Source organism: Equus przewalskii, unplaced genomic scaffold, assembly GCF_037783145.1.
Source record: "Equus przewalskii isolate Varuska unplaced genomic scaffold, EquPr2 ChrUn-6, whole genome shotgun sequence".
Classification (NCBI taxonomy): domain Eukaryota; kingdom Metazoa; phylum Chordata; class Mammalia; order Perissodactyla; family Equidae; genus Equus; species Equus przewalskii.
Window position 1 is genome coordinate 3172685 of NW_027228754.1, and position 13142 is coordinate 3185826.

Here is a 13142-nt window from a genome sequence, read left to right on the forward strand (position 1 = left end):
CTACTGAGTTACTTATGCATGAGAGTCATGCTGGTGTATAGAGTTGTTACTTTGTGTGCACTATATCTGAGTGTGTTTGAAGTTTGTACCTCTGTGTGTGCTCATATACTTGGGTCTCCAAATAAGAATGACCATTCTCCAGAAAGAGAAGAGGATACACACGCACACACAAATACACACACTTTTCCCTCAGCTTCCTCTTCTCCAGAGTCTGGTGGGAACAAGAGCATTGTGTTTCAAATCACTCTAAGATCTCTCTTGTGCCTTGAGATTTCACATAGCTTGCTACCTCCTCTCTTAGAATTCCTCCAGCATCCCCTTGAGCCCTGAAAAGGCCAAATACTTTCCTGAGGGCTGTGTCTGTTGAGAGGTCCCCTGTGGGTGTGAAGGAGTTGGCTTATGCTCCTCCAGTAGCTTTAAGGTAGGCAAAAGCACAAATAGCTCCATTCTGTGCCTTCTTCAAGGTGAGCAGAGACACAACCATACTTTCCCAAGAACTCTCTAGGCTTAGGGAATTCCCTTCCTCCTTCTAGTCTATACGATTTCTTTCCTTTTCTCAGCGTAAGCTGGCCATGCCTGACGAGACTTGGAAAACAGTTACAATTTGTATCACTGAGAAAATGGTGAGTTGAAAAAGTACTCTCAGATATTTTCAAAAGGAGAATTTGGCCAGCTTTTAATTATTTATTATTATGAAGTTAAGGAGGGGGTAATTGAAAATCATTTTTATTTAAATCATCGATTCTCCAGAGTTTTCATTTTATTGATTTTTAAAAGTAATTTGTCTTCTTTGAGCCTTTGATGAGTAGTATAGCAGCAGTGCATAGTGGGGGAGTGAATTTAATACATATAGAGATTAATTTCAGTTCAACAAATATTTCTTTAGCACCCATGCATATTAAGCCATATGAAAAATGTTAGAGATTCAGAGATATGTGTAATATAGATTATTGTGTCATTTTAAGACTTTCTTATAAGCACTCACTGTAGAAGAAATAGGCTTGGGTCTCCAAAATTGCCCAGTGGTCTACTTTCCTGAAGATTCCTCAATTTAATGCATCAGCTCAGCTCTAAGCCTTGTACAGTGCAGAGTCCAGATGTACTATGACTTAACAGACAGCAAAACAGAAAGTGGCAGAGAAACTAGAATTAATGAGTGAGAGTACACAAATGAATATGTGTATGTAAGGAGTGGTGGTGGAAGGTAGGTACCTGAGTATGCATTTGTGTTTTTATGTTAAGTAAGGGCAGGGGTTGGCCAAGGTGCTGATGGCTGCAGTTTTGATGACTTATAACTCCTTAGAAGACCAAAGAAAATTTCACTTCTCTTCATAGTACTATAAGGGGAGGAAAGTAAGATTCCTTTCCCTTTATGCTGTTTATTCAAAAAATGCATCATGTGGTCACATTTATCCTCAATTTGAAATCCTTAGATAAACTGCAAAGATTAATCATGTTCAAAATGAGACTCAGAGAAATTAAACCACTTTCCTAAAACTACTTAGATGAAAAAAAAAATTATTTTGAAACATAAGCCATGATTTTAGAGAGTTATAAAAGGTATAGGGGACCAGTGATATGAAATATGGATTTTTTCCCCTAACGTCTTCAAAACCAGCTTGTAGAAGAAACTGAGAGCTGAAAAGAGGGTCACTACATGACAGTTAATTATTCTGCACTGCTGTAAACTTGGGAACTGCAATGCATATAGCCCTGAAACATATTTATTTCTAAGAGGTACTGGGAAGAGGGAGATGGACTAAATTATATCTTTTTATTTTTTTTAAAGATTTTATTTTTCATTTTTTTCCTTTTTCTCCCCAAAGCCCCCCAGTACATAGTTGTATACTCTTCTTTGTGGGTCCTTCTAGTTGTGGCATGTGGGATGCTGCCTCAGCGTGATTTGATGAGCAGTGCCATGTCCGCGCCCAAGATTCGAACCAACGAAACACTGGGACACCAGCAGCATAGCACGCGAACTTAACCACTTGGCCATGGGGCCGGCCCCGAATTATATCTTTTTAAAACTGATTTAAAGGAGTAAAAAATGTGTTTATCCTTTTTAGAAAATGTCTTGCCATTGAGGGTCCAAGACTGATAAGTACACTTCTGACCTACTTACATCTTTTTCTAATCTCCCTGCAGGAGTTGGTAGATTGAGCATAAATGATTATCCTGTTGCATTTCTAGTCTCTGTGTCTCACTTTGGAGATTTCTGGGAATTCGGTTTGGCCAGACCAATCTTCACAGACCTGGCATGACAATTTTTAAAATGCCTCCATTATTGGGAGTGCTTTGACCACATAAGTTTTCTCCTTTGTCTTTCTCTCCCTGGGAAATCACAAGCAGAGCTCCCTGCTCCTCTTTGTTGGAAGGCACAAAGGGATGAAGCTATTCCTGTTTCCTGTTTTTCAGAATAAAATTAAGGCTTAAATCCCAAGTCTATTTTCCACAACCTTCTGACATTGCTTACCATTAAATGCTCCAATTAAACTGAGATTATCCAATAAGGATGACCACAAACTTCAGGAGAACTAACAACTTGGTTACACACACACACTCATGAATACACATACACATATATGAGAGAGAAATATAGCATGGTTCAATCTAAAGAAGGAAAGACATGAGGATATGAGGCAGGGGTGATAGATTGGTGGTGGAGATTGGAGAGTGAATGGACCTGACAGCTCTTTTCAGAGAGTGAAAGGCTATCCTTTGAGAAAGTAGTAAGACTTATTCTTTGCATCTCCAGAAAACAGAACCAGAACCCATGAATGCGGCGAGGTTACGTTCCATAGGAGAAAGCCCTGCATCTCCCAGTCAGAGATTTCTTATTTTTAAGTATGGCTATATTTGTAGACATAATTTTCTGCTCCTGAAGAGGATCAAGCAGAGGTTAGGTGAATACTTGGATATATGTATTGGATATTCACAAAATTGGCAAGGAGTTAAATTGTATGGCCTTTCAGGTTCCTTGCAGCGCTAAAATCCTGTGGTTCTAGAGCTGAATGTACCCCTTCTACTTCTTTAGTAGTGTGTGTGTGTGTGCGTGTGTGTGTAGATAATACAATAGACTATTAATTGTGAAAGCTTGTAACATAGCCTTTTTAAAAAACATGCTTGGAAGTCTCATACTAACTTTTAGAATTCTGTTCAAATCAAGCTAAAATTTAAGACGATTTTTCCTTCTTGCACTTACATTATTAGTCCATAGAAGAAATTAAATTTAATGGAGTTTGTAACATAGCCAGGTATTAAAGCTTGCCAAGGACTGAAACGTTATCAATAAATTGCTACCCTGCCACTATATAGTTGTTTGACATTGGGAAAATCCCTTAAGCACTCTTGGGTTCACTTCCCTTACCTGAAAATAAAAAACTGAACTAAAATCTCACTGGTTTAAAATACTATTATTCTATGAAGTAAGTCCACAATGGAGAGCTGCAAGTTGGCTACAAGGAACAGAGAGATGGTTTAAAGCTGATGAAAATAATGTTTTTGATATCCAGAGTACTGAAATACATATCTGGCTTTTGGTTCTCATCCTGGCAATTTGATTCTTCACTCCTTAAGCTTTCATTCCTCAGACAGAGTGCTTTTAAAACTGTTTTCAAAGGTGCAATTTAATGCTCAGAAGAAGAAAAAAAAAATTACCCAACTCAAAGAGCATCCTCTGCCAACTCATACAGAAAAAGTAGTGGGGAGGAAAAAGAAATTTGGGTATTTTTTTTCAATTCTGTCATTAAACAATTAACTGTGTGACCTTGAGCTAGATATTTAATATCTCTGGGTAAAGCAGGCACTATGACATTTGTCCTAGCTAACTCCATGATTATAAGGATTAAATGAAATAATGTGCTTTCAGATATTATAAAGTGATATGCAAATGTGAGGCATCATCTGGCTGTGAAAATGCTGCCATATATTCAGCACATCCTCCTCAGGGATCCATTTGCTGTAGAACATCTGTTGGAGGAAAGGTTGTTAACTATGAGAGCCTTGCTCTCTTCCTCATATGACTGCCATATGGACTGTATAAACAGATTTGGAAGCTGCTGGATGTGATTAAGATAATCTAGCCCTGGAGATTTGGAACCTAGATCCCTTACTACGTTTACATTGCATGTCACTTTTGGCAAAGCATACAACCTCCTTGTGCATTAATTTCCCATTTATCAAAATATAACAATTATGTCTATAATATATACACATTATGTATATATATATTACATATATAATATGTATATACATGTATATTAAATATGGAGACTTGTAAGGATAAAATGTACTTCCAATTGATCATACTGTACTTCCAATTGTTTTCCTCTTTTATTTGACTACTAGAAATCTCAAAACTAAGTTCCATGTTTAGATGATAAAACTGCTCACTCAGATGTTCTTGATATAAAACCATATACTCCTTTCTTTTCCCTTTATTTCTTTTTATCTTTATCTTGTACTCAATCATCTTGTGGTACTGTATCTGGACATTTATACTTCTGTTGAAAGTAGAGGAAGAATAAGAGAATGCATAGCTTCTGTGACAAGGTCCCCCACTTTATTTACTAATCCTTAGTCTTAAAATTATATATGCTGTTTTTATTCCCAGCTTTAATTCTAAGACATCTACTCTGAGAATAACTATATCTATTGCTAAAGTTCTGAAAATATATTGCATTCTCTTATTTACTAGAGTCATTCTTAGAACAATTTAGTTAGGCTAGAATTCTTGTAGGGGCCACTGGAAAGGGTTACAAGGAGAAAAGACTTTCAGGTATAATGTCCTGCCTATACATTTTGGAATAAAATGATGCATCCAGGGAATAAGCCCAAAGACACACCTCTGAAGACTGGTATCCTATTACTGTGAACAAGAACATGCCTCCCATACTGCCCCTCAGTAGCTAGAAATATGTTAATTCCACCTGTCCATTTAAAAGGATGGAGATATGGTGAGAAAAAGGAAGAATGGAGAATGGGCATAAACTATTCATAAATAGGTTTCAAGTTGGTTAGGCTCTTAGACTAAGGGATTAAAAGAAAGCATGTTGAAGGAAACCTGGGGAGGATTCATAGACCCTGCCTTGTTTATAAGCTCCACTGTCCCACTGCCTAGTAAATCCTAGATTGTGGTGAGCAAGGCCAAATTTTGTGTTGAGTGTGTGTGTGTGTGTTTGTTAAGGGGCTGAAGTCCAACAAGAATACAACCGTTTGTTGAATTTAAACTATGATAAATTGTTTTCCTTTTTTGGTTATCTGTATCTGTTTTCCTTTCTAAATGTGGATAATTAAGAGTTGACTATTATGCCTTTCTTTAGGATCCTAAAGCCAACATCTAGGTAGAAAGAGGGAAATGGGTGAGACAGGCAGCAGTGTTCCAGCTCTTTCACCCCATGACCATTTCCTCAGGGAAAAAAAAATAGCCTTTCCAATTGTCTCACATATTTATGCCACAAAACAAGGTTGATGATAAACAGAAAATAAGAGTGACTGGCTCTGGAGAAGAACAGAAGAGAGAAATCAAGCAGTAGGACACAGAGAAGGATTAAAAATGGTACAGTGTTTAGCGTCCAGTAGGCTTTGCAATGATTCTCAGCCCAACCTAGAAGGAGGCCATACATTTTGCTGAATTACTGGACAGGAATGTAGAAAGGTCACCAACTGCAGAAGGCATCTTCGTTCTCCATTTTTTCTAGCATTACTTACAAACAAGTTATGGGTTCTTTAATCTAATACCCTTGGAAAGGTCGCCTCCCCCTTTCTCATTAACAATGGCTGTTTTTTCCACCATTTAGATCTTTGTTGATTTTTTTTGACAGGACATTGCGGGTATTAGTAGTGTGTCCTGGAAGGGTAGCAGCAATTATCCATAGGAACTTAAACTCTAAAGTTCATTAGCTGCTGACAAAATGTGATGTAATTATACTACATCCACCTTAGAAATAAAAGAACTAATATTCTGAAAGCTTATGCAGTATGTTCACTTAGCTAGAGTTGGACAAAAGTGGAATTTGAATATACTTTTTTCAAACTCCTAATCAAGCACTCTATACAATGGATTAGATAAAAGAAAATGTTTATCCTTTAAATTACCCATTTGATTTTGTTCTCTGAGAAGCTAATGAATAGTTATATTAAATTTGCTATGAATCTTGTGTGTCTGCTCAAATATTGCTTCGTTCAAGCTCTATAACCTTGTTAAATAGGTCAAAAAATAGGAGAAATCTCTTCATTTTACAGATAAGCGTGATCATGCAACTTATCCAGAGTCATACAAATTATACTTGAGAAGGGCAACTGAGTATACGGCTTCTTTTCCACATGAAGTAGATGGGAATGTATTGCCTATAGTGAAAGGGTGGTATAAAGGTCATCCTTTTATGCCCAACAGTGATATATTGGAAAAGCATAGAACTGGGAATCAGAAGGTTCCAATTTCACTTCTGCGTAATCTTGGATAAGTTCTCTCTCTTGGTTTAATTTTAAAAAATTAAAATACAAGCTCCTTAAAGTACATTTTTTGCTCAAAAGTTTTGATTCCAATCATAACTTAGAAGGAAGCAAAGATATTAAGGCAGGAGAGTGTCTATTGTGATGAGTTTGCTGATGCAGGGTGTTTTCAGTGTCAATAACCATAAGCTAGTACTTGGGATGTGGAAGGAATTGATTTTGTCTGTGCCCACAGCCAGCTCCGATCACTAAGATTCTGAAGATAGACAACCAGACAGCGACAACACATTTCATTCTTCTGGGATTTCCAACACGGCCAGCCTTCCAGCTGCTCCTGTTCTTTGTTTTTCTGGTAACCTACCAGCTGACACTGATAGAGAACTTTCTTATCATCCTAGCAATTCGCAGTGATGGACACTTGCATAAGCCCATGTACTTCTTTCTGAGCAACCTCTCTTTCCTGGAAATGTGGTATGTCACAGTCATCAGCCCCAAGATGCTAATAGACTTCCTCAGCCATGACAAAACCATTTCCTTCAACAGCTGCATGACTCAACTTTACTTCTTTGTGACCTTTGTCTGCACTGAATACATCCTCCTTGCTGTTATGGCCTTTGACCGCTATGTAGCCATTTGTAATCCACTACGCTACACAGTTATCATGACCAACCAGCTTTGCGGTACACTGGCTGGGGGATGCTGGTTCTGTGGGCTTGTGACTGCCATGATTAAGATGATTTTCATAGCTCAACTCCACTACTGTGGCACACCTCACATTAATCACTACTTTTGTGATATTTCTCCACTCCTCAATGTCTCCTGTGAAGATTCTTCACAGGCTGAGCTAGTGGACTTCTTCCTGGCCCTCATTGTCATTGCTGTCCCCTTTTGTGTAGTGGTGGCATCTTATGTCACTATTCTCATGACCATCCTCAGGATCCCTTCTGCTCAGGGCCGCCAAAAGGCATTTTCCACCTGTGCCTCTCACCTGACAGTTGTAATTCTCTTCTATTCCACAACTCTTTTCACCTATGTCCGCCCTAAGCTTATGTATGCCTACAATTCCAACAAAGTGGTATCTGTGATCTACACTGTCATGGTCCCACTCCTCAACCCCATCATTTACTGTCTGAGGAATCGTGAAGTAAAGGCAGCTCTCAAGAAGACCATACTTTGCACAGGAAGTGGACCCAGGGAAGATGCAGCTTTGAGTAATTAAGAAACTTATAGAGTCCCATCAGGCCAGAATCAGGAGATGATAACTACATTGTTCTACCCATATTCTTGCTTTTGGTTATCTATCTCCAGTATTTTAACGATACTGTGTGTGTGTGTGTGGTGTGTGCGCATACACAAACATGGCTAGAGAACCATATCCCAAAGAAGTAGTGTCTACCTCTAGATCAGCAGACAAGTTTTAAACATTTTCCAAAAATTATTTGAAATGAAGAAAAATTCTTTTTCTCACACTAAAATACAAACTCCACAAGTGGAGAGATTTTTGTCTGTGTAGTTTACTAATGTATCATCTGTACATTCAACTGAGTCTGACACATACTAGGTGCTTAATGAAAATATTTGTTCAAAGGATAATTGAATAAATGTGTTTGAACACAGAAGATGATGGAAATTGTGAATTTTTTACTTTTTGGCCCTCCCAGTGCACCCCTCCTCTGTCCCATCTGACTGTTTTTGTTCTACCTTGTCATTGTCACCTATCTTTTTTCTTCCCTTCTCTCAGTCTTTTTGTTCTCTCTCTCTCTTTCTCTCTCCCTCCCTCCTCACTTTCTCTCATCCCTCTATTTTTCCAGAGACACTGATGTGTGTTCATTTAAATATAGTCACCACTTCATCTTAATTGACACATTTGTAGGTAAAAAAGCTCAAAGCCAATGAGTGGCCCAAGATTTGTGAAAACCCAAGTAAAAATTTAGAAAGCGTGTTATTGTTTTTTTCAAAATTTTAAGCAGTAAAAGTAAAGCTTTTCTGTATTCCTCTACCATAGATTTTATTACCCACTACTGTTCACTCCGTATATTACAGTTATCTTTTTAAAAATCAGCTTTGTAAAGTATAATTCCATTCAATAAATTTCACTTTTTTAAGTGCACTGTTTGATGAATTTTGGAAAAGTAAATAGCTGTAGAATGACAGCAATCACTATAAAGAACATGCCCATCATTCCAAAAAGTTTCCTTGTATGCGTTTTTCTTAAATCTTACCCAAACCCCTAGACCTGGCCACTGGCAACTGATATGCTTTTTGTCACTTTAGCTTGCCTTTTCTAGAAATTGATGTAAATGGTATCAGAAAATACGTAGTCTTTTGTGCCAGGCTACTTTCACTTACCATAATGCCTTTAAGATTCTTCCATATTGTTACATGTATCAGTTACAGGGGATTGCTGAGTGCTATTCTATTGTATGGATAGAATGCAATTTGTTTTTCTGTTCACCAGTTGATGGACATTTAGGATGTTTCTAGTTTGGAGCTATTATTAATAAAGCTTCTATGAATGTTTAAGATAAGTTTTGTTGTTAATATAGACTTAAATTTCTTTTCAGGAGATGAGGGTTGTTATGGCATCCTTACTGCGTAGTATGATAAAATTTTGCTTAAGTTTGTGAAAAAGTTGCCAAATTTTCCAAAGTAGCTGAACCATTTTACATCCTTACAAGCAATGTATGAGAATTCCAATTGACTTACAACTTTGTCAATGGTTAGGAAATGTTAGAATTTTGATGTGGTCATTTTAGAGAGTATATAAAGGCATCTCATTGGTTTTAATTTGCATTGCCCTAATGATAAGCATCTCTCCATTTATTTATTTGCAATTTGTAAAATTTCTTTGTGGAAGTATCTAATCAAACATTTTACCCAATTTTTAAGTTAGGTTTTTTCGCCTTAATCTTATTTATTGAGCTTTAAGAATTCTTCTTATACTCTGATGCAATTATTTGTCAGATATAAATTTTGTTAACATGTTCTCCCACTTAGTGGCTTGCCTTTCACTTTCTTAAAAGAATCTTTTGAAGAGCAATTTGTTTTCTCCTAGTTTTGGAGGCTAGAAGTCCCAGATCAAGGTCTCAACCAATTTAGTTCCTGGTGAGCACTCTCTTCCTGGCTTATAGATAGGCAACTTCTCCCCGTGTTCTCTCATGGTGAGGAGAGAGAGCACAGCTACATTTAACCTCAGTTACTTGCAATAAAGGCCATATCTCCAAATACAGTCACATTGGAGGTTGAAGCTTCAACATATGAATTTTGAGGGGACACAAATATTCAGTTCATCAGAAACAGTATGTAGACTTAATATTATTTTCCCCTTAAATGTTTCGTAAAATTCACCAGTGAACTAATCTAGACTACGAGATTCATTTGTAAAAATTTTTTAACTACAAAGTCTATGTTTTTAATAGATATAGGAATATTGAAGTTATTGATTTATTCTTGAGTGAGCTTTGAAAGTATGCCATTCAAATAATACGCTCCTTTAATTTGTCAAATTTATTAGCATAAAATTGTTCATAATATTTCCTTAAATGTCTACACTATATGTAAAGATAGTTCCTCTTTATTGCCTAATATTGATGATCTGTCTTCTCTATTTTACATTCTTCAATTTCACTAAAGATTTATCAACTTTATTGATTTTTTCAATAAAATTGCTTTTGATTTTATTGGTTTTATGTTAATTTTCTCTTTACTATTTCATTCTTTGAAGGAGATATGTATATCCTTTCTTCTGCTTACTTTTGAGGTACTGTAATTTGTTCTTTTTCTCATTTCTTAAGACATAAGTTTAGCCTATAGATTTAGGTCTCTTGTTTTGTATTATAAGCATTTAATGCTATAAATTTCCCTATAAACACTGCTCTAGCTGTATGCCCCAAATAATTTTGATATGTCATATTTTCATTTTATTCAGTTTGAAATAATTCTAATTTCCTTTGTGATGTTTTTCCCTTTGACCTATGAGTTATTCAGAAGTGTGTGATTCAAGTGTTGTTTATCTGATATTTTCTATACATCTTTCTGTTATTGTTTTCTAGTTTAACTTAATTTTAATCAGAGAATATACTTTATATTAATTAAATTTTCCAAAGTAGTTGAGACTCATTTATGGCCATACATATGGCTGTTTTGGTAAACATTCCCAGAACACTTGAAAAGAATATGTATTCTGTTGTTTTCAGGTGGACCATTCTATAAATATTAATTAGGTCATATTGGTTAACAGTATTGCTAAAATCTTCTATAGCCTTATTTATTTTAGGTATACTTGTTCTATGAGTTCCTGAGACTGAGATGTTGAACAATTGTGGAGTCATCTATTTCTCATTCATTTTCATCAGTGTTTTACTTAATGAATTTTCAATCTTTGTAATTATGTGGATATACATTTGGGATTTTTATGTCCTTTTGATGAATTGTACATTTTACTATTCTGAAACATCACCCTTTATCTCAAGGAATGCTCCTTGTTCTAAAATTAACTATATCTGATTTTAATAAATTCATTACAGCTTTTCTTTCATTTGTATCTTCATGGTATATATATATTTTTTTTCCTTTCACCTTTGACCTACCTGTGGTTGATAATTAAAATAGGTACCTTAGAGACTGTATATTAGTAGATCTTCATTTTTTGTCTCATAATCTCTAATCTTAAATTTTTGTCCCATTTTGACTGCCTTGTTAAATTAATTGAATATTTCTTTGTGTTCAAGTTAACTGATTTTTTCTACTGCAGTGTTTGCTGTTCATTCTGGTAAAGTATTCAATTCATCAAAAGGACACAAAAATCAGTGTATTTTTCACTTCAGTTAGTATATGTTTTCATCTGTATAAGTTATACTTGGGTCTCTTTTACAATTTCCATATATCTCCTCATCTTGCTCATATTCTCCTCTACCTTCTGGACCATATGGAATATATTTATAATGATCATTTCAGTGTCCTTTTCTACTAATTCTCTCATCTCTGTCATTTATGGATCTGTTTCAATTGAATAATTTTTCTCCTGTTTATGGTTTATATTTCTCTTCCATCTTTGAATGTCTAGTATCTTTTAATTAGATGTCAGAAATTGTAGATTTTACATTTTTTGCTGCTGTATTTTGTTGTATTATTTTAAGTCTGATTGTACGTTGTTCTGGTGTGACATTGTTTCATGTAAAATCAGTTGAATTCTTTCAAGCCTTCTTTTAATTACTGGCTTTTTAAAGGTTGGGGTTTTGCCATACAACATTCATCTCCTCTTTTATTACATAAATTAACATTTTAAAAGGACAAATGTCTTTAATGAAACTCTGAGAGTAGCAATCAGGTGAGAAGATTTGAATTTCTGACTGTAGAATCAGGAAAAACAGTTGATAGGTGAGAGATGAGGAGATGGCTGTTGTAGGGAACAGACTATCTTCAGAAGATCCTTGGATCTGGGAAATATCACCCTCTGTATCTTTTCCTGTTCACTTAATTTCATCATACTGGGTCTTTGTTAAAATGAAGAAAAAAGAGAAGTCTTGAACAGTGGAACATAGAACATAAGCATTAAAGTCATGTCCAATTTTCCCACAGACTCCTGCTTCCATCCTTCCGATTACCGTAAAATTGTCTAAGTCCTATTGCAGTCAAAGAATTCCTATGGCATCACAAATTAATCTGTTCTACTTTACACACCTATCTAACATTCTTTCCATGAATGCACTTTGTGAAGGGATGGGTTATTAATTTTAGAACTCACAGATGTTGGAGAAGAGCATATATTCTATGATTCCTATGATGCAATGAAGCTGAAATCAAGTGTGAGAATTTCTAAAATGGGACTTCTGGAGATTGACAAAGTGATTTTATTTTGTAGAGAATCTAAGACAAAGATGGAAAACTTCTGACCAAATTGGCATCACTCACACAACAGGCCCTTGGCGGGCATTTCTGTTTAATCGTAGTACTCTTTGCCATTGAGCATAAATAAGTATTGGAATTCATGCAGCCACTGTGAATTGTGTTTTCATACAATACAAATACGTTACCACTTGAGCCTAAAAGATGAAACAGAATGGGGTCATAAGAGAAATGATCAGTGGGCTGGATACTATAAATGAGGTACAAAGAAAGCTGCTATTCTGGCCTAAAGTCAAAGGTAGAGATTTAAGGAAACAAATACCAACTATGAGATTGCCTTAAACAGCAATACAACTAAACTAAACTAGTCAAAATAGGCTTCATAATGATAGGACTGTGGGTATATAATATAAAATCCTTTGGTCTAAAAGACATAAAGGGTCAGGGATGAGCTGACAGGGAAATGTTAGGGAAGAAACTTAGGCTGTGTTAACAGAGAATTGACTTCCAGAACAAGGATGATAATTTTCCTAAGTCACCTGGAGTGTTGCACCCATTTCCTGGTGACTCTTTTGAAGAATGCTGTTAACACAATGGAAAATATCTTGAGAATAATCCAGAGAAAGATGACCAGGATTTTGAGGGGTCTGTGAACTCTGATATATCATGAAGATCAAAGGAGTCATCAGTTAGGTTAAAGGTATTTAAGGGAAATATATTATCCACCTTCAAATATTTGAATCACTGCTGTGTAAATTAAATATTAAATACAAGATATGTATCTCCAGAGATAATAACTAGGACCAAAAGGAGGAAGATTTATGAAGGTAGAACTTTATAAC

The 13142-nt window shown here is 35.8% G+C and overlaps 1 protein-coding gene across 1 annotated transcript; it reads left to right on the plus strand.

Annotated features, from left to right (window-relative positions):
* The first annotated feature begins 572 nt into the window (after nucleotides 1-572).
* On the plus strand, nucleotides 573-7672 carry LOC103558913 (olfactory receptor 6Y1). Its single transcript, XM_070608239.1, has 2 exons — nucleotides 573-623; nucleotides 6689-7672. Exons 1-2 carry the CDS (start codon nucleotides 573-575, stop codon nucleotides 7670-7672), a joined length of 1035 nt encoding a protein of 344 aa, XP_070464340.1.
* The last annotated feature ends 5470 nt before the right edge of the window (nucleotides 7673-13142 follow it).

Excerpts from the sequence above, each read along its gene's own strand:
- LOC103558913 (XM_070608239.1), top strand. The coding sequence starts at position 573 with ATGCCTGACGAGACTTGGAAAACAGTTACAATTTGTATCACTGAGAAA. Across the intron at positions 624-6,688 it reads TTTGTATCACTGAGAAAATG|CCAGCTCCGATCACTAAGAT; the intron begins GTGAGTTGAAAA and ends CTGTGCCCACAG.